This window comes from Numenius arquata, chromosome 2 (genome assembly GCF_964106895.1).
Source record: "Numenius arquata chromosome 2, bNumArq3.hap1.1, whole genome shotgun sequence".
NCBI lineage: Eukaryota > Metazoa > Chordata > Aves > Charadriiformes > Scolopacidae > Numenius > Numenius arquata.
The window spans coordinates 34,455,838-34,483,370 of NC_133577.1; the positions used below are offsets into that span (position 1 = coordinate 34,455,838).

Consider the following 27,533-nt stretch of genomic DNA (forward strand, 5'->3'; position numbering starts at 1 on the left):
TCTGATCTTGCCACAGGGCACCACTGAAAAGAGCCTGTCTCTGTTCTCTTCACACTGCATGTATTTATACCTGTAGGTATCTATACACATTGACAAGATCCTCCTGAGCCTTCTCTTCTCCAGGCTGAACAGTTCCAGCTCCCAAATGAGCTGGGATATCAGTTGTAAGGTAAGATCTCATCAGCCCGCCACTGTGAGAAAAATGACATCCTGGATTTTTTTGACTTGGAGATATTATGGAAAAAGGGGTTTTTTGTTCTAGTCTAGGGGTTTTAAAATACTGTAGTCCACTAGACTATTAAAAACTGTGTCGTCTGTACTATGTTGCTGTAACATCTTATTACATATTTCTGGATGTATCTCTCCCCAAGGGATAAACATCTCTCTTGGACTAGCTGAAAGAGCCAGTATGAAAAACACTGAGGCCGAAGCCAGGACTTATCCTTGGAGTAGTGGAGCTAGATAGAGGCCTGTTTTCTTGTTTTAAGGGATTGATTTCCTGGGAAACTGTATAAAGGTCAGAAGCACATTATGCTCTATGTGATTGTGAAAAAGCCTCTGGACACTGATGTTACATAAATATTTACAACTAGCACTACTAACCAAACCTGTTTCCAGCCCCTGCTCCTCCCGAGGAAGAAAACAGGATAATATGGAAGAATTGACGAGAGAAGAATAATAGCAGTGAAAGTCTAACCCAAAATCACTACTGGAAACTGCCCACTTATCCAAACAGGAAGAGCCATTATAAAAAAAAAAAAAAAAAAAAGAAAAAAAACCCACACAAAAAACCACCACAACCAAGGAGCATCTGTAATTTTCCAATGCAGATTACAGAAGACTGCAAGTCAGCCGTGACAAGAATGATAACAGCACAATGCTTTTGTTTTCTTTATTTTACCCTTGAGCAGATAACCTTTCATATTTTAGTAGGGTAGACACATTGGTGATGATATTTGTGTGATGTTGCAAAACTCCACTTTCCTCTCATCCCTCTGGGAACAAATTCATCCCTGTCATTAAACCACAGCACAGCTTTATAAAGAACAGAAAGACTAGAGGCACAGCAGTTTGTGGGCACTCAGAGACAATAATATCTATTGTCTGTATCAAAAGCCAGCTGAGGAACTGTCAATAAAAGGATATTTGTAAGTGACAACATGCTAATTTAGGGTCAGTGAACCCAGGCAGAGATGATATTTGACTCACTAATTTAATATTTTTTTTAAGTGATCCAGGACACAAGCAGGCAACTTACAGCTCTGGAGTCACATGTGGCTTGCATGCAGTTCAGATGTGCCTCCTGTTAGTATGCTGTCTCAGACAGTGGCAGGACTACACTAGTGGTGAGCTGCTGGATAATACAACAGCACAGCTGCAGAATGAAGTGAATCAGCAAGGATTGCTGGGGCAGATATTGAGTCACCTTGAGATGCAGCCACATGCTTAGGTTTGTGGCTGAATGCTGACATACAGTAGCAGCACTGAGATCCATGAAGAGTTACTGGCTTTTCCTTTTTTCAGGACTACTCCTAGAGTTCCTCTTCCTTTTAGCTCTCAGAAGTGTATATGAGCTGTCCTAAGGCATGCGACTCTGTCTGCACTTCAGTGGGACCAAGGTATCCAAACTTCTAAGGCACTTTTGAAAACCTCATCCACAAACTATAAATACATGGGAATATGAATTAGATGTAATTAATAAAATAGACATTCAAATTGAGAAGAAAAAACTCTTCTCAAGATAAGCCTTCACATCAAAGAGCAGAGCTGGCAGAAATCCCCAGAGCCTGTGACATCTCAAGATTTCGAGTTAAAGTTGAAATAGATTTAGCATAGTCATTCCCATGCTCTCGACAGTGGAAATTCCTACTAACTTCTGGGCATCCAGATTTTATGATACAGTCATATTTACTAAGTTTTGCACCTGAAAGAAGGTGAAAAGGATATGCATAAAAGGATCTCACATTTTATGCTGTGGAATTGTGATTCACTTAGGTTTAAATACACTTTGGTCTTACTGTAGGCCAGCCCATTATGAACATTAGTAAAGCCTACTTTGTGTATCCATCAGTGAAAATAAACTAGACAAAACACAAAAGAAACAGAAAACTTTATGCTAAAGGCATAAAGAAATTACCCAATGTTCAAAAAATTGAAATGCATTTATTTTGCATCAGTTTCCCAACTATGAACTGAGATTTCCATTACCTCCCTTTCTTATCTCTGCTGCCTATTGAAACAGTATTTGAGAAAACATTTATGACTACAGAGTCAGCAAAAGGCTGACAGACTAAATTTCATCCAGCAGATTTCTTTCCTGCATTTTCTCCTGTAATCAGTTCCACCACATATCAACAAGCAGACTGGCCTACCCTGGAAATACTTTTTCACGATACATGTTCCAGAACTTGTGTTCCTGAAGACCATAAACTTTTCACTCAATTTCTGTGAATCCAGCTATGGATATTTCTAATTCCTGAGTCCCATACTCCAACAGACTGTGTTTTCAGTCGTTTCTCCACTGTCCATGTGGAATATTCGTCCAATGCAGAAGCTGAAGGCTCACCCAAATGCTTCGCTCTGGTTTACTGCTATGGTCAAGTTTTTAAAATTAATGCTCTAGGATGCAAGCAGTACATCAGGAGTAAGAAAATAAGATGATTAAATATGGGTATATAAACGGCAGCAGGAGTTAGACTCTGTTGGTCCTTTATAAATGGCATAACTTATCAAAAGTTTCCTGAGAATTTAATGGAATTAATAAAAAAACAACCCTAAACAGTTCTGTTTCATGATTGACACAGGCCAAATAAGCAGGTCTGGCACTCCACAGATCAAAAGACAGTTGTACTTTTATAAGAGATATTAGCTAGAACAGATACACCATTTATGACATTAGAAATTCACCAGAATAGTATCTCTTGATCACAATTGAAGGTTCTTCAGTCTGTTTCTGGATGAAAGTAGCCCTTGCTAACATTGGCCATGGGATAACATTGGAACAACAGGCACTTAAAACTGCCTCTAGTCCTCCTTTTCTAGCCTCCAAGATGTGGCAAAATAGAATTCTATCTTAAATGAACTTTCACATTTAGCTGATGACATTTGGTCTATATAATACTTTACAAAGGATGATCCATACATAAGTTCAGGAATAAGGAATAGACTAACTACCTAGTTTCTTTTTAGTATTAGTGGACCTCTGATGTAGAAAATTCTTTTTAAAAAAAAAAGAATGATCTGTTTCTATAGGCACCTCTACAGGCTCTGCCTCATTGGCCTCCATGTAAGAGAGCAAAAGCATGTTACGCCTTTGGCAAGCACAAGCATATAGGTGGTAGAGCACATTTGCAGTGACTACCAGGTGGCTTTAAATAGTGCATTTCATTAAGTCTTTTAGCAACATGCAGTATTTCCTGCAGTAAGTGGCACTTGTTTTTCTAATTGTGGTATTTGCAAAATGCCATAAGCACAATTAGAGGCTACAAGAACTTTGCATACAAAGAGAAGGACAACAGCTAGTGTTGTGTATGGATGTCAAAGTTTACCTCATATATTGAGACGAGAAGGTAGGTAATATCTCTGTAAATCTAATTTTGGCTAAGAATCTCACTGGTAATTCTTGGTGCTGCTGCAAATGAAACATTTTGTTGTCATTGCTCAATTCGGAATAGAAACATTTCAAACTCAATAAGCAAGCTTTCACCCCAAATGAACGTCAGGGCAGCTCCATTGCCACATTTCTAAGTGGTGCGTCTCCAGTGCACTAAAACTTAAAGGATCCCAAGGGTATGTTTCTTCACTAGAGTGCTTCTGTAGGAGCTGTGTAGTTGTGAGATTCATCTGGTCCTTTTCTTTTTGTGTCTTTGTCATTGCAGATCTCCACATTGTGAAGTCCCGTTGCACTATTTTTGTTGCCATCCATTAAGTCTTCCGCCATCTCTGTGCTCTTGTTGCACTGACAGAAGTCACTGGAGCTCTCTAGAAAGTTGATGCAAAGTTTGATAACCAGTGCTAGCCACGCCATCCCAAAGAGGATCCACAGAGAGATTACATTCTTGTACCAGCCTGGATAGGTGCGGTCTGGGTTCATCCCTACAAGAGAATCACCCAAAACTTTTCTAGATTGGATCAAGAGTGCCTCAAAGGAGACATTATATGTAAAGCAAAGACAGCAGAAATCTAAGATGTGAGTATGCCATCTACTTAGCATGAACAGACATTGTAAACAAGTGTGTTTCCTGACAAGTCAGCAACAGCCTAGAACTCCCTAGGAATTGTAAAGATTACCCATAAGAAAGAAAAATAAATGTGAAATTTACATTTAAGCGCACAGTTTAATTTCTCTACTTATCACTCAGCATCACAATATTGTATTAGTATGCAACAGGGGTCCCCTGCAGGCAGAGATAAATAGGTTTTATGTACTGGTTTATGTACCTTGTTAGACCAGTTATAAGCAAGCGATTCCCTACGAGCAAGAGGGAAGGGGCCTGAGCAGTCCTAAAAGCTCAAAGAACAACCAAACCTTGAAAGACAGCGTGAAATTATGCTGCCGCTGTCTGGTTACTCAGCTAGGTACTTTGTGATCCCTTTAGAGCAAAGCTATATTTTTGGTTCTAAATAAAAAATGAAAACAAGAGCGAAGGCCTAGTTGGGGCTTCCAAAGAGAATGTTTTCTCCACAGAGACATACCTTAGCCTGGCTTATATTTCCCCCAAAATGGAGCAGCTATGTCCAAAATGGTCATCAGACATCACTCCTGACACGTGATATACCCCAGAATTTACGTGACACAGAACAGTGCCAGAGATCACACTAGTGGGGAAAAAACGTGACAGTCACAAAAATAGTGACAGTCACCTGAACCCATGCCCTGGTCCTGCTCATTTTTAAGTTGAGACATAAATCAAAAACACGGGATTGTAAGGCCAAAATGGTTTGGCCTCTACACACTGCAGGGCACTGATGTATTCAGTTATATGTACCTAGCATACCTATGGCAGTATGCCAGTCACAAAGGTACCATACAGATGAAGGTATGCATGGAAGTGGGAGGTATACTACAGAAGAGCTTCAAAGTTAGATATCAGGAACTGAGAGATGCAAAGTTGCTGCAGCAGAAGAGTTCAACATCATAAATATATAAAATCAGCATAGGGAAACGCTGAGCTGGCTAGCTTTTGTTAAGCTCCATCTGGCTACCCTTACCCAAGCCAACCTGATTCCAGCTCATTCTAATGTGCCTACACAAGATCTTGTCATAACTTTGACGCGTTATAGACAAGTCCTAAGTTAACCGCCACTTAGTTGTCAAAGCATCAAGCAAGCGCTATGAAGAAAAGAAAATAAAGAATCTGTAATAAGGTGTTTTAGTCTGTCTCCCAGGGATTCAAGGGTGCATGTGTTTCTATAATCAATTTGTTTTTAATGAGCAAATCTTTATCAAAAAGGTGTGTCCTGTGTTTCAGCAACCGCATCGGGCGTGGGTCCAAACCCATTTCCTCTGGCAAAGGGTTTTGGCAACCAAAACAAGTCTGTGCCTGGTGCCTGACAGTCTACACCTAATGACTTAAGCTGCCTTTTAGAAAGCAGTTTTCTGGGTTTTGACAGAGGAAATGGTTACTGTTAGTGGTGATGCAGAGTAGCATCTGCTTAAAACTAATCACTCCCAATGCACTGGAGTGCACCAGGTGTGCCACCAGCGAGCGACTGCTGTGATTAAAAATGTAGCACCCCAGTCTGGTGGTGTAGTCATTCAAGGGTCAGATCACATGAATGCTGGAAGATTACTCATTGACCAGGAAATGATTTCTTTGTTCTTCCACATGTGGCATCGCTATCTCAGAAATTGTGTCTTCTCCAACCTGTCAAATGCCCAACACAACATATTTATCATCAGGTCTGTGGATTGCTAGTGGTGTAAAACTGCTAAGTTGGGAGCTTTATAGGCCACACATTTGGCTTTGATGTTTAGAAGGTGAAAGCAACAAAATGTGAACTACTCACCAATCACATAATCTCCAAACCCTATAGTGCTGAGGGTAATGAAGGAATAGTAGAAGCCTTCTTCATAAGACCAGCCTTCTTTGTCAGAGAACAACAAGGGAGGTAGCAGGAGGAACAATAACAAGCCAGTTACCAGTGCAACAGTCTTAATCAGGAGGGAAGCTTTTTTCTGGTAAAATGGGGAAAAAAAGAAAGAGAAGACACTGTCTCAAGATGGGTGGCAGAAAAAAATCCAGCTCGGTTTCTGGTTGAAGGTGATGCTGGACTCCACACAAACACACAAACATTCATGACATTCTACTAGAATAAATGGTGCGTCTCTCCCAGTCAACACAAACTGGTCATCACCTTCCTAAGTCCTAAATTCATAAATTTAAAGCCTATTCCATAAATATTCCCATGTAACTTACACGTGCAATTCTAACTATGACTGATGATAAACAGACCAGATATTCTAGGACTGTGCATGTCTCTAAGGTTCTGGCACTTCTGTTGCTGTAGGGGAAGTCATTTATCACAGAAGTTCCCTCAATTAATAAACAACCTTATCTGACACCTCATAGGGATGTCATAAACTAAATTTATTTGCTTCCAGTTATTCCTGAGTATTATTGCCTTTTTGGCCAAATAGGTAGGCAGGCTGTCCTTGTGACTCAGAGGATCCCATTTCCGTCTTTTCTTTCCTGAACTTGAGGGTGAGATGTACCTGTCCACATTGCTTACCTGCCAGTGAAACACTTCCTCTATGCGATGGGCAAAATGCTGGACCCCCAACAGCATCAGCTGCCCAATTTCATTCAGAAGTACAAGATTCAAGGGGATCCCAAAGAGTGCAAACAAAATGCAGAAGATTCGACCAGCCACAGTGTTGGGGCTCAGGTTCCCATAGCCTAGGCAGAAAGGAACGAGGTGTTAAATTTAAAATATTCTCTGCTTGCCCTCCCTCGCCTGGAGGGGTGAACCTCCATCTTCTACAAAAGTCAGACCAGAAGGTCACTGCCCCAAAAGGACCGTTTTTATAAATAACTGTAAGTTACATCCATTGTTTGTCATATCCTATTGTAGGCTGGAAAATAACATTTCTTTCCCTGCCAATTTTGTTTAGTTCCTTTTCCATTTACCAGTGGATTTCCTCTCCCCTACCCACTGTCCTGGCTGGGATCTGACGTAAATGCAAAACTTCCGTTTAGTTGAGTTTTTGTAAGCATTGTTGGCATAGGGTTTACTGGTAAATGATCTTGGTTGTCAGATGGTCTCTGAATCATAACAATAGTGTTTTAATTATAACAACCTTTTTCTACCTTTGTCCCACAAGACTAGTGAACTTAACACTACCCGCTTGCTTACACTCCTCTTTGCACCACAAGTACCAAATACACCTTATGCTTAAATTATAAAAATGTTTGCCTATAGTCAATAAACAAGGAGAAATTATATTTAACCTGAGTAAAATACTTCAATTTCAGACCTAAGGGGGGGGAGGAAGTGTTTGAAATTTTGCCTCTTTCTTCTAATCATCTGAATTGGTCTAATAAAAGGTACTGCCCTGCAAGCATAGCCTTGCTTGTACCCTTAGACCATCATGGCTTCAACACCTCTGCTGTGCTATTTGTCTTTATTCCCCACATTTTCTTTTTAAGATGTCCTGTAAATTTGCAGACTTGTTATTCTGTAACTTCAAGTGTTTTATGCCACAGGAAAGTCAGATTTAACTTGGGTGTTACTATTTTTTTTTTTCCACAGGATGCTTTTTAAGACAGGGGAACTACTAGCACATGACGAACATTTCAACAGCCAGTGACTACATTTCAAAACCACCTCCACTCATTAGAGATTTGTGTGTGTCCACATACAAGATGGACATAACCTGGCAAAGCTTATCTTTCCTCCCAGCGACATCCGACTGTTGGCTCAGTACAAGCACAGAGGTGCTCCCACCACTGATGCCTCACTACCACTCTTGTAGGTGGCATAGCCCCAGGACAAGTGAGCAGCCCCCAGGAGGGAGAGGTCCAAGGGCTGGGCTCTGTATGTAAGGTGAGAGCACAAAAATCCGCAGCTGACTAGATGAGTCCCCGCCCTTCAGTAACCTCTGTTCCACAACAGCTGCAGTAAGACACTGACCAACAACGTAGAAAGCTGTGCCACTCTGAGCTTGGGATATCTACACATTCTGTGCCAAGTCTTGTGCTGACAAAAGGTCTTGCCATGGACAACTCCACAAATAGTTGATTATGCACGTGCACTGGCAAACTACTCCCAGGAAAAAGTCTGGCAGCAAACTATTTCACAGTATGTAGACTGTCCTTTCATTTCATTCCTACCCCCACAAATTCAAAAATCTTCCTATCTGGAGGACTTTCCGTCCAATAATTTTAGGCTTGAATGATTTGTGAGCCCCAGGGTTTAATGCATGAGGTAACACATAATGTACTTCCAAAGTGATAGACCCAGCAGCCTGTCCCTGGGAGGGTGCAGAGCATCCCCTGGGAAGAATGGGGTGCCCTTAAGTAACTATAGGTTGTTTTGAAATACAGACAAAGGGGCTAAATTAAGATACACAACAGCCTTGATTCCAGTGCTATGTTCTTCACCTATGAGCAGCTCCACAATGTTTACACACCTTTCTCTGCCTACACCTTCCCCCCCCCTCCCCCCATATAATCACTGAATTCTGCCAGTATTCACCATTTCTAGACTTATAGGTGTGATACACAAGAGGCATGCAGGCAAGTACATCTGGTAGATGATCCCATCAAAGTGAACGTAAAGGATATGTGCCTGGTGTGATTTGCTTCACACTGGCTGTGTTACATTTCATTGACTTGGTTCCAGTTTCTATCTGTTATGGAATTTGCGTGTCTTTTGGGCTAGTCTGGATCCAGGAGGTGGGCATTTACTGTAAGGCTAGAGTCTGACCATGAGTCACATACATTTAGGGCTAGCCACTCCCTGAGTTTTTTGATTTGTTTTAATTTTTTTGTTGTTGTTGTTTGTTTCCTTCTTTCCCTTCTAGATCAAGTTTAAAAAGACTGTGCAATGGCTTGGGCAGTTCTTTTTCCCATAGCTTTCCTGGTTATCCAGTCTCTGGAGAAAAATATCAGATAAGAGGAAGAAGGATGCATGATCTCAAGTCACTGTGTGAAGCACAGCAGCCTAGAGCATTTTGGGGACCCCACATAGTGCTGATCGGAGAGTATTTAAGGTTAAGCTGTACATTACAGTTAATTTAGAGCAGCAAATTCAATGATGTAATAAGGTCCAATGTGTACAGTAAGCCCAGCACACTAAACACCAGATCTGCTTTGCATATGATTTATCTGGCTCCCTTTTCCCCTGGGCTCAGCAACTCAAGATAATTTCCTGAAGACTTAGTGAGCAGTTGCTGTAAATATGCCAAAAAGCCGTGTCCCATTAGCTTTTTATACAAGATACAAAGTTTGATCAAACAGCACAGGATACTAATACAAAATAATGCAAAATGGCTAGCAATTTAATTCTGACTGATGACACACTCTTGCCTTTGGACTGGACAAATAGGTGCCAACTGAGTTTTATATAAACCTCAATTGTTATAAAACTCAAGCAGGAATGAGTAAATGGGACTTACCCTCTTCAGTAAATGGAATGAGGGTAACCAGTGTCTTATACCACAGTGGGCTATACATCAGAAGATATGAACCAAATTCAAAGACTAAAACTGCACTGATGCATCCTTCATGAGCCTGCTACTGGGATGTCACCTGGGACATGTCTGCACCAACAGACACCAAGGGCTGCTCACCAAAAACTGCACAGAGGTCAAAGTGTAAGCATTTTCACTGAAGCAGCTGAATTAAATGTCTGTGTAGCTTCTCTCATTTTGAAATAAAGTGCAGTGTAACTTAATCTTCCTTAGAAGAGGCAAAATAAGAGTGGCATTATTTTTAAATGTTCATATCCACATGTGTTAACCCATGTGCTTGTTACACATATTAAGTAAATTCAGTTTTGTTTTCCTGCTTGACTATTACATCCTTGTACATAAGGGATTCACAGGCTCTGCAGACTGCTATGAGGAGATGACCGATGTGCGATTAATAGATTAGTAATAAAAGATCTCTTCATTCGCATGACAGTATTCTACTTGCAATGCCCCCGGTTCAGCTGAGGCAACTGCTACTTCCTGCTGCCCACAATGGGAGGTTTGTTTGGCTCCTGTTCTCACTGCCTGGACATAAAAGAGTACAAGAGTATTTTAAGCTAAAAGTGCTTAGAATGAAAAAATGTCTCTATCACAGGCTGAAAAACATCTGCAAATTCACCAAATTTCAACTGTGGGGAAGAAACAGAATTAGATTTAAAAAAAAAAAATGCTGGAGGAAGAGTCACTTCTCTAACCAGTAACTTTATCAGTGATTTGAGCAAACACATTTTTGGGGTGGTTTAGTTTAATTCTTTCCTCCTACCTGAATGGACACAAGCCATCACTTCCCACAGGCATGACCTAATCCCAAATTTACAGAATTTTCTTGTTGACAGTATTTTGCCTTGAACACCCAGACACTCAGCAAAGCCTGGGAGCCAGATGCTGTGCCTAACACAAGTGTCTGATCCACAGGGCCACTGGGCAGTTCAATAGGGGGGTGCCAGTGCTAGAATTACTTTATTTTGCATTACACATTTACATACTCAGAGAAAGATGCTCCACTTGGCAGTTGGGATGATCTCCAGTGAGCCACACTTGTGTTCCCTCAGACACAGGAGGAAATTGCACACTGCTGTCTTACACCCTCAAGGAGTGTTCAAACTATGGAGCCACTCCCACCACTGGCTCCTCCTCTAACACTTTTCAGACACTATAAACTTTTCTTTCCCTTGTGCTCCTTGCAAGTAACCTAAATGTTTTAATCTGGGCTAAATAAAAGTTTTTCTTCATGATGAATTCAAATGTTGCATTGAAGAAAAAAAAATATTCAAAATTTAGTTTAGGTGGAATAGATGTCATCTCGTAATTCAGCAGACAAAGTGGAGAAAAAAACCCAAACAAACAGGCCTATCGATTACTCATACAACCTTAAAATATGTTTGTCTGGTCTTGAAAGTGTGAACATGGGCCCATCTTTGCTGGAAGGTGTCTCTGATAAAGCCCTTGGTAACCTGGTCTGATCTCATAGCTGACTGCTTTAAGCAGAAGGTTGCACTAGAGACCTTCTGACATCCCAGGAAACCCAAATTATCCTATGATCCTTATAAGCATTAGGATTTCAAAGGTCATTTGGTATCATCTACATTCAACTGAACATTAGCAAGTCTGGGGTTCCTATTCTTCCTCATATTTTTGAATGTCTCCATGAGCACTAGCTACACAACACAACGTGCTTGGCTTCTCAAGCTTCTTGTGAGATTTCACATTATACCCACCAAGCCTGCTCTAAGTGCAGGAATACTTGCCAGCTGGACATAGTCACTGAGCTCAAAACACCTCAGATTGGAAGTCAGTTATTTCCAATTCACCCCCCCATGAATGATGACTTCTCTAAGGGCTCCCAATTGTGTCAGAGGCAGAAATAGGACTCAGCAGACACAAGCAGCCCCAGTACCTGCATTGGCATCTCAGCTTTATGAAAAGAGCAAGCCAAAATTAACAATTTTTTTTTTTAAAAGCTAGTGTGGCAGAATCTCAGGAACTGTGTCTTATATAGAAAAGCTCACTGGGACTCTGGCAGGTTGAATCAGGGCACACATAGGAGGCACACATCACTATTCATTGTAGCTGGTGCTGTGATGAAGTAGAGACCAATAACTAAGCCTGGTAGGCTGAAAAACATGTTTGAACAGAGTTATTTAACAATGTTAACACTAAGACGTTCCAGGCAACAACAACGTTTGGTTGCACACTCCTTCAGTAAAAGGCCAGAAAAGTACTTGGGATGAGTATACTGCAGTCTTCTTCTATTCGTTGCATTTGTACTATGTATATGGCGGAAGCTGTGTAGTGGGCTTAGTCTCAACAGGGCGAGATGGCATGCAGTCAGAAAAGCAGGCCAAATTTGCTAGTGCTCAGGAGACATCTCAGAGGATGTTGTTGTGAGTGCTACCCCCACATCTACCTACCAGTGACCTCCCACAGACCATTGTGTCATGTCCGCCTTGGGCAAGCCTGTAGAACAGCTCTGCCAGCTGCCACAGCACAAGAAAAAGATCAATGCATCAAAGGTGTGGGGCTCCTCAGCAGAGAACTCCCCTACACAAACCTGAGGTTCACAGGATTCAAATGTCAATGTGGCCCTAGGCTCTTACTCCATGTTTTAACTACTTTGAGACATCAAGTTGCTTTAACCAGATTTCCCAATAGACTATCAGCCAGCAATGGGCAGAAACTTGGCAGTTTCTCAGGAGCTCCGCCACATTCTGGGCAGCACTACAGAGGGTGCTTAGAGAAACTCTAGCTGGCCCAAAGCCCTGTACTGCCAGGACTTTACAGCCTGTTGTTTTTTCCCCATGGGAACCATCTGTGGCAACACACTAAGTGTCTGTAACAATGTACTAAATACCACCCCTCACTCAGTAGCCTACTCTTTGCCCCTCAGTCCTTTGGGGGATTGCTGTTAGGAACTATTTTACTGTGTTAGCAAGAGAAGGGAAGTACAGGAGTAAGGTATTCCCCTTCCTTTTTTCACTGTGAGATCGCTTACTTGCTTTTACTACTCTACCTTATGTTTTAAAAAAGGGCCTTTGAAATTCATACAAATGAGTACTTAAGCTTTGCCAGCAGAAAGTGGGAAGGCAGCACACACCCAAGAGAGGAGGATGTTCAGGCTAGAGAGGATAATACTCTTCCTTCTACTCTTGGGCTAGCATAGACAACCTCAGTCTCATCACAAATCCTTTCCGTAGCACCTTCTCTGAATTTACACCACCCTGAGGTGCTTTGACTTTAGGAACTTTCATCTTGTGCCCCATTCTGAACTTGGTTTGACCTCTGCCCTGTTAGTCTAAATTAACTAGGAGGAGAGTAAACACAGAGAGCCTGTGTCAACAAGGGACAAAGACATCTGAGGAATAAAACTGGCAGCAAACTAACTTCTCTTTCTTGAATCATGTTTAGTACTACAGCTCTAAAGGAACTCTGAAGATGATTCTTCAAGGCATTGAAGAGAGTGGTCCTATGGAAACAACTGCAGAAAATGAGGTAACACACAAGATCTGGGATGACATGACATGTAAAACAGCAATGAAGAAACCACAGAGGCATAACAGTGGGGAGAAGGAATCAGCAGAAGGCCAGGGCTGCCCATCCCACATGATCAAAAGTTATAAATGCAGTTTCATTCAAATCATGAGATTGACCAGAAACTTCATATGCTTTGGGGCACTTCCTTAAACAACAGATTTTGGTTCATACACATTTGGGATTAGGGTATCAAGTGTGTCCATCCTGCAAGTTAGACCTTAGCTTTGCTTTTTAAGTAAAATTTGCAAACTGCTTTTAATCACCACTGGAAATAGATGAGGCTGTCATTTAAATGGAAGAAGGGTACAGCACAGAAGATACTGCAACAGGAGACATGGCAATTCAAACTGTATCGGTGAGGAAAGAAGCAAGTGTCCCTCATTTGGTGCTAATCGGTAAAGAAGTAACCCTTTCCCGGTGAGACAGTGTTCTGGTGAGGATTTGAGAAACAGCCCAAGCCTGCTGGACGGGGCTTAAAGCAGAAAACAGAAGCTGACGGAGTGGAAAGAGCATCTCATAAAGGAAAGTAATAAAAGTAGATGTGATAATGGCTTTAGCAGAACTGTTTGAGAAGATTAAGGAAGAAATAGCTGATGCAAAAGCCACAATGACATTACATCTCTTAAGAGGCCAGCAAGGCATGAATAGCACTAGTTGCAGAGAGAGAATATGGAAGACAAACAGGACAAAGAAAGACCTGCAGCAGCCTGAACACGTGGAGTAGAGTCCACCCAGATTCTTCAAAGTCTTTATGTAGTATCCCTAAATTCCTCAGAATCTTTTTTGCCCCATTGCCATTTTAACTCTATTCTTTCTGAACTCATTAGCCAGGATGCCTTTGTTTAACTCCTATACATTAATCTTGTGAGGCTGGACCCATTTTCAATGGTTCCATACTCACCGCCTGGGATAAGCTCTTCCTTGCCATCTAAGGCACAAGAATCTCAACAAACCCTTATCAAAAAACCTTGACAACTGTGTCGTTTATCCTATAGCCATGCCTTGTACATGAAGCTTCCCACTGTGAATCAGTCCTCTGAACTTAATGAAGTTCTTTGGAAAGGACCTTGTCTCTTTACTTGACATCATCAATTATCCTTCTCAGTCATGCAGTGATGTCTGGGCCAATAAGCCTGCACCAGCCACTATGTCAAGAATTTGCATGAAGAGGATGGGAAATAGACTCAAGGTGAGGCTCTGTGAGGTCATCTGTATTTTGCTCTTCTACAACATACTGTTATCAACAGTGTTAAGATACTAACCTGTATGCAATTAACAATTAACTTAAAAAAAAATGAAATCAAGCACCCAGTTGTCTGAAGCTGTTTGCTAGAGGTGAATTATACAGCATTCTCAGCTTCATAATTGAAAAATCATGAATAAGCCCCTACAGTCACAGCATCAGCTTTAAAACAGTGAGATATAGACAGCTGTAATATTTGGTTCTTTTTATTTGCTCCCTGCTATCGAGTTATTCTGCATACACACAGCCATCAGGGCAAGGAGTTTACTTAAAAGGAAAAAAAGTAGCTTAGTAACAGCCAGAAATGTTTAGTCTAGACCTCTGCCAGCATCACAAAACCCCTTATATTTTAACATGACAAATTTGATTCTTCCTCAATGTGGTTAACTTAAAATTGGTTGTGGTAAAACAGAGTCACTCTGACAGCTTAGAAACTAATCAGGATTAACTACAGAGGCAGAAAAAGCAGCTCTGAGCAGATGTTGCTTTGTACTAAAAGCTGGAAGGAACTGCCCAGGCTCTATGCTGGAAACCCACAGCCTGTGTAGCCCTGTCTAATGAGTCTCCACTGCCATCATCTGGTACAACCTGTACCTGGTAGTACAACACACCAAACATAGCCCCCAACCAGGACAAAACATGTGCAGAAGAGCAGGGCAGAAAGATGTACTGAGTCACAGGAAGGTTTGGAGACTTCCACACCACAAAAAACCCTCCTCTCACAGAGGTCTCGTTTTGGGGCTTAGCATTCTGAAATCAACACATCTTCAATAACAGAAATCAAACAAATGCCCCACCTGGGTGCACAAAGAAAATCCTCAATCTAAAAGGTATTTGAAATTGAAGAGAGTTGACAGATTCAACACAGATCAGGAAACCTGTAGGGGTTTTTTTGATATTCAACAACTATCTCCACATATTCTCACCCCATGGTTTTCATAATACCGGGTCACACAGTAAGAAAGAGATGCCAGCGCAAGTTATTAATGGTTTTGCAGACATGCACTGACAATAATTAATAGAATATGCCTTAAGTAACACTGTACCTAAATACATTTCATTATTTCCATTCTCTTCCCCCCGCCCTCTCCCTGGTCTTATTTTGGTCATTCCTTTATGGCTTTGCATTACTCTGATGCTGAAACTTGACTCATTTGAACTGTTTCATGTATCCAGGTATGTAATAACAGCCTCTAAAGAGTCAACAGCCAATATTAAGAGTTTTTCAAAATTTTTCCCTCTCCTTGTGACGGGGAAAGCTTATTTCAATGCACAATTCAACTCAGACCTCTCAGAGAGCACTAGGCTTGGTAAAGTACGAGCAATGCAGCACCATGAAGTGATACTACTTCAGCATCTGATCGTATAGGTCCTCATTCCCACTCCTCTCCCACCTATGAAGTGGTCCTGAGAGCAGGGAACTCTTACCAATGGTTGTTATTGCAGAGATGGAGAAGAAGAAAGACCCCCTGAAGTCCCACCTGCCTAGGCTTGTGGTGTTTCCCTGGAGGGTTATGCCACTCTTGTAGGCTTGGACAATACCCTGCAAAGAGACAATAATGTGAGATCCCACAAACCCCCTTATGGCAAGTTCATGTGACTGGCATTTTCAGTGCTAGCTGGTAAAGTCATAAACTACAATTACTTCCAACTCTGTTTCCCTTTTAATAGAGGATATCCTGTGCCTTAGGGACCAAAGAGTTGAGAATTCAGAAAAGCAAAAAGCCAGCAATTTTTTTCTAAGGAAAGAGCACCTACAGAATAAAAGAAAGTTGCACATGCACATGGTAGATCATACAGGTAAATGTGGAAGAGATTGGAGGGCAAGACCTACCTACAGAAAGGCTAGCCAGATAGTTATTGAGACTGCCTTATGACATATTCATTAGGAAAAGAAAGTGTTTCCAGATGGGGTATTCTGATGGTAGAATTCCCAAAGCAGCAAATATACATGTACATGAAAATTACATAGATCCCTTGCCTGTACTGGGGAAGAATGTATATGGTGTAATGTTGGAGATGGAGACTACACAGCATGGCCAGTCTACTAGTTTTGGGCAATAGGTCCTCACATCAGGACTATAAATATAAATAAATGGACTGATTAGCATGATGCCTGATTCTGTTCAATCTGCCTGGGAAAGACTTGGAAGTCACTATGCTGAAGTGTGCAAGGTTATGTCAAAATAAAATATCAGATGTCTTAACAGTGCCCACATCTGACCATACCTTCTCATGCCAATAAAGTTCATGACATTGAACTGAGTTGTGTCTAAAACAACATTAATCAACATTTCACACCCACTGACCAAGAATCCTTGAGAGTTGATTATCCTTCAACACAAAGCATAGCCAAGAATAAATAAAATTTCCCCCTGCCTCTTCTCCCAGGGCTGGTATCTGCACTGGGGTTTGTCAGATTGTATAGGAAGCAGGCTCTGACCTTTTTCTGTTCTCCTTGATCTCTGACAATACTTGACCTCAGGTTTAAGAAGTATATGAATTTCTGCAGACAATGCCCTAGTCAGGAATAATAGTCCCCATGAACGTAACATAACTCCAGAACTAAACCATATGGCAAGGGAGACACTGGAAATTAATACAGTTGACCTGTATGTTTCTGCCCCCCTCCAGAAACTAGTGGTTACATTTGAAAAATAAAAAGCTTGTTATTCTCTCAAACTTTCCTTCTGTAGTCCGTGATTTCCACAGTTCTAAGTAGTTGGTCTTGAACACATATATCCTGCTACAACAGCAACAGTCCAGCTCACAGATATATCTATTATCAGGTTGATCAGAGATTCAAAAAACCTACACATGCGGCATATTTGTTGTCTGGTCTCCCGTCTGATGCAAGCTCAGCAGTTGACAACACACAAGTTTTTACAGCCAGAAACACTTAAGGACCAGAGAAAACTGTAAAATTGTTGCTGAACTGCCCCAAAGAAAAGGAAATTTCTTCATGCAGAAAGCAGAACTAAGAAGCCTGCACAAGACATCATGTGAGAAGCAAACAGCAGTAACCAAGTCATTAACTATTTAATTTCACATCAACGCACACTTCCGTTCTGCGTAGTTGAGGACCAAGAGATTGAGCAGTTGTGAGCACCCATGTCAGCTTTGCAGTGATTTATAACAGTGCAGCATCTCAGACTCCTTGTCTTAACTTTCTGAGGTGATGCTACTGCCAGCAAATACAGCTTTTGTCTTAAGAGTCTGCAGATAGGCTGAAGTATTTCCACTAAAGGGCATGATGATCCTGCACTCATCTCAATGGGAAGGAAGGTGCCATGTAACTATTACTCACCTACAAAGAGCAAGGACTGAGCTTGCAGCTGTTTTCTGTGACAGAAGCACTTAGCATATTTGCAGTAGGTCTTCACAAGCCTTCAGCAGTAAGCCTCTGGATAAGCATTTCCTTGTTAAATCTTGTTACCAAACATCCAGATAACATCATTAACCATTAGGCCCACTGTACCTCTCACAGCCTGATAAGGGGACCACTGAATACTCATGCAAATCAAAGTCACTTGAATAAACAGATACTCCCAGCAGAAATGACAAGTTCATTACTGTTAGGAAGAAAAAGCTACTGATGCTATCCTTAAAGGAGAGGCTTTGTAGAGGGTAGAGATAAAGATACGGGCTTTTGCTTTGTTTTTTTTTTTAAGTAAAAAAAATGTTTTATTATATCTAGAATCAACCTCAGACACACAGCAACAATGATAAAAATGAAGACTGATACTTCTGAGAACAGTAGAATCAATGGAGCTTGCCTTCCTACAGACGCACCCATAGAGGCAGATTCATGAAAGAAATCCATAGATAGCTATTAACACACAGAAATTACTTCTGGCACAGGAAGTCATTGGACTGCAAACTCCTGGAGGCTGAGAGAGTACTCAGGAAGATACCAGTGTGTAGCTGCCCTAATTTAATAGGTTTCCCTAGACTTCAGCTTTTGGCTAGTGCTCTTTTGCACAGAAAAATTTAAGTAGCTTATTTTTCTTAGAACACAGGAAAACCCTGGCTAATAAACGCTCTAATAGAGCAGCTGAATTCTCCCTACTTTTCCCATTGAAGAGGATCCAATACGTCTCTGCTTCCGATTTGCAAAAAAACCCTGAAGCACACTTTGGCCTGTGGGTTCAAGATTTACTGAAGAGGAACAGAATCATACCTAATGGGTCACATCTGCTCAATTTCCTTAGCCTGCCTTTCTGAGAACCAGAAACATTTGTTTTGCTTCAAATTGATCTCGAGATGAAGTCCTAGGTATTTTCCTTTTTCTCTTAATTAGGCTAGCAATTTATATGATGTCTGCCCCAAAACCTGATGCGTTAAGTAGTAGAAGTAGCATCTCAAATCCAGTGTTCAAAAGCAGGTATCTACCTGACCCAAGACCCCAGTCAATACCACCAACTGCTCAAACACAACAGATCTTGAAATTGCAGAGCTTCGGCTTGATATTTTGGGAACTTGAAAGGTCATGTGCACCACTCGAAGAATAGGAAGGAAACAGGTGGGTGGTTAAAATGATCAGTAGGAGGCAGAACTCAGTTCCACTTTGGTTTCTACTGACAGATAAGCTACACAACATAAAAGTAGTTTCACTTCTCTGCACTTATTCCCTCCCCCCAAATGCTAATAATTTACAGCTCACAGCAACTACAACATTTCTAGCTGACAATGCTTCTATCATTTGAAACTGCAGATAAAAGTTTCTATGGAAACTATTAACTGCTTTAAAAGATTTATAAATTAGAATATTTCAGATTTTTAGTCCTTCGTGAGTCAATGAAACTATCAGCAGGCTGCCATATTTTCTCATCAGGTAGGCTGTTCTATGTCTTGATAGCACCATGCAAAGCTTACTTGCATGGTCAAATATTGTCATAGCTGGTGATTAAAAAAAACAAACCAGCATGACTTCCATTCAAAGTAGTCTACTTAAATATAGATGTCTGTCCTATTACCTTTGTGATAAAACATGCCTCGGAATACCCAAATTGGGCCTCCAGCTCTCTTTTGGTCAACTGTAAACTCTGAAGTTTCACTTATGAACACCATAAACTAATGCTTGCAAAATGCACACTTTATGTGAGATCACTATATCCCAGTGCAATCAAAGCCTAGTTTTGTGCATCCTTCTGCAGGGAATTCCCTCCTTTAGTTCAAGCTCACTGGTAACTCCATGAGGAAGCTGTGGATTTTTGCTGATTCCCTTATCTAACATATCTCTGACTTATCAAACTTATTTTAAGACAGCAATACCTGTTCTTTCCTTCTCTTCTACCATCAATTAGATTAATTATTGCTCATTCTTCCTGCAGAATCATCTAAACACAACATTGTCCCTGCTTCCCTGTTGAATTAAAATTTTAAAAAATAAAATAATCATTGTTTCAGCCTGACTGCCTTTCAGCCCTTCACAGCTCTGGGGCTGTACTGCCACAAGCGATTGACAATGAATGCCTCATCTATCTTGGAAAAGTCTCACCGATCTATACAGCTTTGAGCCAACAAACCCAATGTAGTTACAATCGTACTAGCAAAAATTAAACCACCCAGCTGAATTACACTCTCAAAAGAGCTCTTTTGTTCCTATTGTCTAGTTTGAAAAAAAGAAAAGAACAAAAACACACACAAAAAGTGAGGTTGCCGATTCTACCAGGACACCCACTTAAGTATCCAGAAGCTTAATGCAGACTCAGCCTACAGAGTTCAGTTCCCTCTTGACATCTGAGAGCTAGGTCTTTTTCTTCCCCGCAAAAGGTAGGTTCATTCTTTTCTATTTGCTGTGGAGTTGCTCTATGCTTCAGTCACACCCCTAAGTCTCTCGTTTACCATGAGTGCTGTGTTATCAGTTCTAGGCAACTCCCAGCTTTCTCAGCTTACCCACTTCCTCTCTTCTAAAACTCTCTTATCACCTGTGGGCCCCTCCACCTTCAGCCTGTGGCTGCAGCAGTTTCCGATCACCAAGTCCTTAGCACCAGCTACAAATTTTATCTTTCACCTCTGCAGTGAGTCACAGCTGCATGTGACAAGGGTACAGCTTTCAAAAAAGGCATTCAAGATCAGCAATAAGGACTGAATGCATGTGTACACGTAAACTGAGGCACTGCTTTCCTTGCAATCTCTATCTTCAGAACACTACACTGCTCTTTCCTTCTATAATCTTTACAGCAAGAAAAAAAAAAACTTTATATGAATGACTAATCAGACCAATTCTAATCTATCTGCCCCCCATAAAAACAGCAAGATATAAATTGAAAAGGGGTAAAGTGAAGCCCTGGGAGATTATGACCATGCCAAGGATCTCTGTAAGAATTTGACTGTCAAGGTCAAAATCTCTTATTTCAGGAAGCAGGGGGCATGGGGAACAAACCGCTTTTTTCTGGAGCATCGTATCATGGAAGGAGTCATACAAATGACCCTTTTATAAAGCACAGCTCCAGCCACTGCCCTTGCTCTGTGCTTCTGAACTACGGCATTTTGGCCAGGGTTCACAGGAATCATGAGATAACTAAGAAACACTGCTTTTGCCTGCAAAGGTGTATTTGAAAGCAGTTCTCAAGGAAGGTAGAAAGCATGCAAGTGGACTGGAATAAGAAACTTAATTCCCAAATTTAGTTGAAATTTACTTGTTCATATATATAAAAAAATAAATCAACTTTTCCAGGGAGTACATACCTTCTGGAAAACTGTTTGATTCATTTCAGACACTTCCTGTCCTCACCTTCGCAATCTATCAATGAGGGAAAGGAGGTGTTCCCAAGGTGTTATAGGTGTTCTGTAAACTACCATTTAGTTTAATGAGAATACAAACTCACATAAACGTAGTGCCCTGGAAATGCTGTGCAATGTTGGTGTATAAACATTAATTTACATCTCACAGAATACCAGACGTGAATCAGAAGAAAACAGTTAACATTAACCTTGGCATCAGATTGTAAGGATAAAAGTTAATTAACTTCAAATTAATTAAAAAAAAATATTATGAATCACACCTTTCCCAACCATGAGCTCTGATCCCCTGTCCTTGCATGAAGTGGAAAGTTAACTGAATTCTGACCAAAAGAAGAGCAGACACAAGGTGCATTATGAATTCAATGGAACCCAGCTGTTTTCTTAAGTTCATGTCACTTGAATAACCTGAGACCTGATCAAATAACTGCCACCCCAATCTCCCCATTTGCTAACATAATTGGTAGTATTTCCTCTAAACTACATGAGCCTTACCAGCAAAAGCACTTTTACTCTGTGGCTGGGCCTGCACTACAGTCTAGAATTTATCTAAACTTGCTCTTCAACAGAAAAGGAGCAAGAGATGTAGTGAAGTACAGTAATGCTGCAACCAATGCTACTCTAAGCCACTAGTACTTTTTCTGAAAATTAAGCTTTTATCAAGGAAGAAACTGCCGCATGATTCATGGGACAAAGCATTGCTGAATTCCAATTGCTTCCCCAACACCAGTGATACAAGTAACTTGAGAGCTGGGGTGCAACAGAAATAAGTAGGGCCTACTAAAAGGAGCTGCCTATGTAATTTACGGAACAGAGCACAGCAGGTTGCATTGCATCATCCTCGTAAAACTGAGAAGTTCTTTCTCTAGCATTTTTCTTTTAGTTGCATTTAAGAAGGATAGAATAAATGAACAAGTATACCTTTAAGATTAACCCACATCTTCAAACAACTGACAAGAATTACTATTTCTCTTTTTAGAAGGCACCTCCCTCCCCAAGTCTTCAGATATCCACAGCTAATAGTGTGTCTCAAACCTGCCCGGACAGATTGAGACAGTTACCAGTTAATTCTACTTGCTACACTTCCTTGTTACTTCCCACTAAGCCAGACCAGCCGAGAATTTGATAATATCAAACATACCTCTTTAGGCAGAAGCATATATAATAGATGCCTTTTCTTCCCCACGCCACCCCGCTTCTCTTTTTTAAACACAGGTACTATACACTACATCATTGACCAGAAGACCTAGGAGTGAGTCAACTAACCAGAAACAACAGTTCATCAGTAGGTCTCCTCCTCACCTTATAGAAAGTCTGACATTACTGCACTAGCCTATTGCCTCATAGAATACTATATGCCTACTGCCTTATACTATAAAGATTTTCTCTTGGACAGTTTCTGGCAAAGGTATACCATAACAGGATATTATAAGCACAGAACGCACACTCTTGGTAAGTTACCCACAGTTCTTTTAAATTAATAGGTCTGGAGAAGAATGAATTGGCTATAACTTCACCAAAGTAGTAGTACATTTTTATAAGAAGGAAATTGGAAAGAACAGTCACAGGGGATCAGCCTGTGACAAGCCAATGGCTATTTTACTAAAGTCAGTTCTATACAGATGTCACTGCTCCACAATACCAAGAGCCAACACTGTTCCCTAACAGGTGATCTCCAATATTGTATTTGCAGGGCTGTATTTCCTGACAGCTGGCACAAATCTCTGCTGGTTCAATGTCAGCACAAGACAAGGTATTGATGAGGATCTGTCAGTCACATGGGATCTCATTGCTCTTGTAAACATGAACTGAGGCTCTCTGTGTAGGTCTAGCTGTTGACTCTGGAGATAACCATATCTAGATGCACCTGCAGGCTTTAGTTTATGGCTTGCGCTTTAGAATTAGGTCCTTTTCACTACACCCGAAATCTTGATAGACCAAAAAAAAAAAATATTTATTTAATTTAGGTCAGCTTTCATTTTCTCCTTCCCAGTTTATGTAAGTAACTGGGTTTAAATACATTACATATCCACAATAATAGAAAGTGGGTAAAACTATAATAAATAAAGAAAGCAACTGTATCAGGGAAATACGTATATAACAAAAAAGTTTATAATGGAAAAGGAAGGGTAGTATGAAAAGGATGTTGTGGTAACAGCCTAACAGAAAATGTACTGTTCCAAGCCTGGCTGTATGAGCAATCATCTGACAAAAGGGATGCTGAAAAGTACAGCAGCTATAGCTACACTGGTATAACTATTTCCTGCATCACTGAAAATTATGCAGGAAGAGCAGTGAGTTTGGAGGACAGCAAGGCTGGAGCACAGCTGTAAATATTCACCCCTCACCAGTAAAACTGAGACACCTACACACTAGAAGCACATCATGGTGGGTAGTGTGTCTAGGTGCCCACCGGTCCCAAAAAGCCAGAGAGGGTCTCGGCTCTACAAGATATGCCAGTACAGAAAGTACACTTGTGTGTGCAGCCTCACTCCCTGGATACTTCTCAAATCTGGAACCAACATAATTTTTGCCTGGACAGAGACTCTTACCTACTGTTTTCCCCTAACTGAGGGGAGCTACCATTTTTCACTGTACTGAAGCTACGTCACCTGAAACATGCCTTATCATTGCATCTATTTCCATCTTCTGTGACTCTTACCATAAAAACTTCCTTTGGTATGACCTCACAGCAAGTAATTCTGTCATGTAAATACCATCACCATATTTATAATAAAAGCCAGGAATTGTCCTCTTTGTATGTTGCCTAATAGTTCTTGAGGAACTGTTTGCTCTTGATGATGTTCCTCATGATTAAGTCACTGACTGTCTTATTTATAGCTAGTAAGGAAAGCCAATAAAAATCTGAATCTGTCTTCCCTATATACGTACACACATGTACAAACAAACAAGCATGCAGTTTGCTTATACACGAAGCTTTGCATGCAGTACCCTCAGCTATTCAGAAAATGTGGGACTGTTCAGCATCCTGGAGGGTTAGAGCCAGCTCATCCCTTCAGGCAAAAAAAAAACAACCCACCCCCAAAAACAGCTGTAGGAAGCAGGGATCCACCACTACATGGCACACACTTTTTAACACTTTCTCCTCTGCTGTTCAGTTTTTATTGTTACTCTGCTATTTCCATCTTCTTAGTGAACTAGAAAAGTACATCTTCACTGGAAAGGACCTGAGCCATAGAAATTTAGAAATTACTCAATGAGAATTCACTGGCGCAGCTACCACAGCACTGTCTGTTCGCCTTTGCCTTTCTTCCTGCCCATCCTCACACTTTGCCCTCCTGCTACCTCCTCAAAGCAGGACCTCGCTATTGCTCCCCACCTGTTCAAGGGCTGGAACAGCGGATTTCCCCTCCCAGTTGGTAACTAGGAACTAAGTGATAAACAGATTATAAAATTACGTTCGTACATTGCTTAGCAAACTGGGATTTTATTCCCTATTGGCCCCTATGCACTTAAAATAAACAGAGTTTAGAATTATCTAGGATGAAAGAGCTGTAAGAAAACAGTGAGGAATTGCCAGTAATGTCAAAGTAATTAAAATTTGTACACTGCTTTATGTTTTCACAAACACTCTTTATAGGTCTTTCTTAATTAGCAAATAATCTAGAATACAAATTTATTATCTGAAGAGAGACAGTGATGACACTGCCTGATAAACTGTGTGCAATTTACTGCAATAACAGTTTACTGCACAGCAAAGCATCTCATTTTTTGAGCACGCTGACAGTATCCAAGCAATGGCCACACAGGAAATTAGAAAAGAGTGTATGAAAGAAGCAATCCTGTGAATTATCTGTTTAAAGATAATTTCTCACTGTGAAAGTTATTTTTAATAACACACAAAGCCATTCAAACTCAGACTATGGTTTCTCAAAGCATAAAGACATGCACAGACACTCTATAAAATGAAACAAAACGTCTCTGTAACTTCCTCATCTAGGGCTTGCTCAGGTCACAATTAAGTACTTGCACAGCATATTGTAACAGTGTCTGGTATGAAGGGATTTGGGCAGCTATCCTGTTCTCTCCACTACCAGGCAGTATCAAGAATTAGTAGAGGACACCCTACAGTAAACCAAACCATCAGAACGAAATTAGAAAGGCCTTTCTACGTACTCAGTTGCGATCATCTCTCCACTACTAGCACCTCCTTACTCTCATTCAAGCAAGACCTTTTCAGCCCCAGAGCAAGGGCGATGCTTAGTGCTCACTGCTCAGTGGACCAGTGCTGAATGAAACTCAGCTTAGAGCTGCATTTATGAAGTGCCAGACTGGTCTTCTCTGATGTATTTCTCACATATCTCTGTCTATTTATATTCCACAGCTAGCACAGTACACAGCACATAATATAAGCAACGAGCAGGTATCACGGTAGCTTTCAAGGGCTCAAATTTATATTTTATCTTCAGTATACTACTGACTGCCACAGAGAATTTACAACCTAGGAAGTTAAGGGATGAGAGCCTAACATAGGTTATCAGCATAATTTTGTCTGCCAGAGCCTTGCTGAAACTCCTGACAAGATTCATCTATTTGATAGTTTCTGTGTTTTTCTCTCTGCTGAAGAAAAACATCCTGAAAACACTTATCCCTTTTAGGTCCTTAGAACTCCCGTGGGCAGCTACTAAGGTTTCAGCCATCACCAAACACTGTTTTTACAAAAGAACAAGGGTTTTTGTTTATTTGTTTGGCAACAACTTTTTCAGGCCGACAGACAAAAGCAAGCAGTACCTATTTAACTACCATCACCTACTGAATGAGGATGGTTTGGTTCAATATTCAAGTCACTTCAATACTGTAGGTTTTTTTTTCAGACAAAAGCTGAGCAAGGAAACATCCCGTTCATCCCACTTTGCTCACATCTATATCATAAAATGCACCCGCTTGTACTTGAGTAAGGTTGCATTTGGCCCTGCTCCACATTTTGCAACCATCCTGTTAATACCCTCAGAAGTATTTTAAGGATCTAACTTATGTTACAAGGATTTTTCCATATCCCTTTAAATAGCAAGCAGAAAACTGAATAAGTTGGACACATATAAAAAACAATTAAACTTACCACGAAAAAGCCCTTCCATTCGAATTTACCACTTGTAAGACGCCATAGGCTACAATTCATTCTTCATAAGTTCAACAGCAAGGGGAAACCACCTGCAACTAACCCCAGGTAATCATCTGCCCCTACCTTCCCTCTGTCAGAAAGCTCGACTCGCCCCGCGGCGCAGAGGGACACGGCGCTGCCCGCTCCCGCTGCGAGGAAGCTGCCCACGGAGCAGAAAAGTTTTTCCACGCTGTGGGCAGCTGCTTCGGGGCAGGACGACGCGTGCGCGTACGGATAGGAAAAGAGTTGAGGGTTTGGTTTTTTTTTTTTTCCTTTAAAACAGGAATACTAACGGCAGACAGGAGGCCGGGTTGCTGCTGTCACCGGCCTCCTCCCCCGGCACGAAGAGAGCGCCTGCCCCCCAGCTCCCAGCCCGGCGGCTGCTTGGCTCCGCCGCTGCCGTGCCGGCGGAGCCCGGGCTCACCTCGACGAGCCGCCGCAGAGCGGGCCCCCGCAGGCAGGTGTGGTTGGCGAGCAGCTCCCAGTGCTGCTGGAGGAGGTGTTGGGCCGCCCGCACCTCGGCCGGCCGCTCCAGAGCCTGCAGCACGCCGGCCCCCAGCCCCACATAGCTCAGGTAGACCACCAGCAGCACCGGCAGCCCCCAACGCCGCTGCTGCTGATGCCGCCTCGCCGCCACCATCGGCTCCGCCGCCACCGGGGCTGGAAAAGCTGCGGCGCCGAAAGCGGGGCCGTCCGCGGGATGAGAGGAGCGATGAGCCGGGCAGGGCAGGGCTCCCGGCCGGCCCCCAGCGCCTCCCCCTTCCCACCCTCCGCGGCGCGGAGGGAAGCCCGGAGACGGGCTGTGCCGAGCCAGGTAGCTGGTTCGGCCGTTTACCCCTGCGGCAGCCCGCCCTCCTCATCCTCTTCCTCCTCTTGTGCCGTTCCGCTTCCTACTTGTCTTCTCGGGAACGCAAAACCGCCCGAGGGCTCCCTTCGCCGCGCCACGTGTATCTGGATACCGGGTTACGTTCGCCCCCGGGAAGGATGCTCCCCGTCTCCTTTCCCGGCAGCAGAAGCGCTTATCGAGCCAGCTGGTACTAGTTACACATCACCGTACCAGCAGCCTGTGTAAACCTAGCATCCTCCTTCACTCAGCTGCTAAGCCAATTTAAAAGGCAGTAAACAGGTGTTTCTGATAACGACTCTTCGACAGAAACAATTGTAAAGGTAGGAAGCTTGCGAGGGACTCCTTCCGC

General features: G+C 41.8%; 1 protein-coding gene across 1 annotated transcript; it reads right to left on the bottom strand.

Annotated features, from left to right (window-relative positions):
* Positions 1-3,802: 3,802 nt before the first annotated feature.
* Positions 3,803-26,977, bottom strand: KCNK17 (potassium two pore domain channel subfamily K member 17). Its single transcript, XM_074168261.1, has 5 exons — positions 26,762-26,977; positions 15,897-16,011; positions 6,733-6,899; positions 6,010-6,178; positions 3,803-4,095 (listed from the first exon to the last, which is right to left on the bottom strand). Exons 1-5 carry the CDS (start codon positions 26,975-26,977, stop codon positions 3,803-3,805), a joined length of 960 nt encoding a protein of 319 aa, XP_074024362.1.
* Between the last annotated feature and the right edge of the window lie 556 nt (positions 26,978-27,533).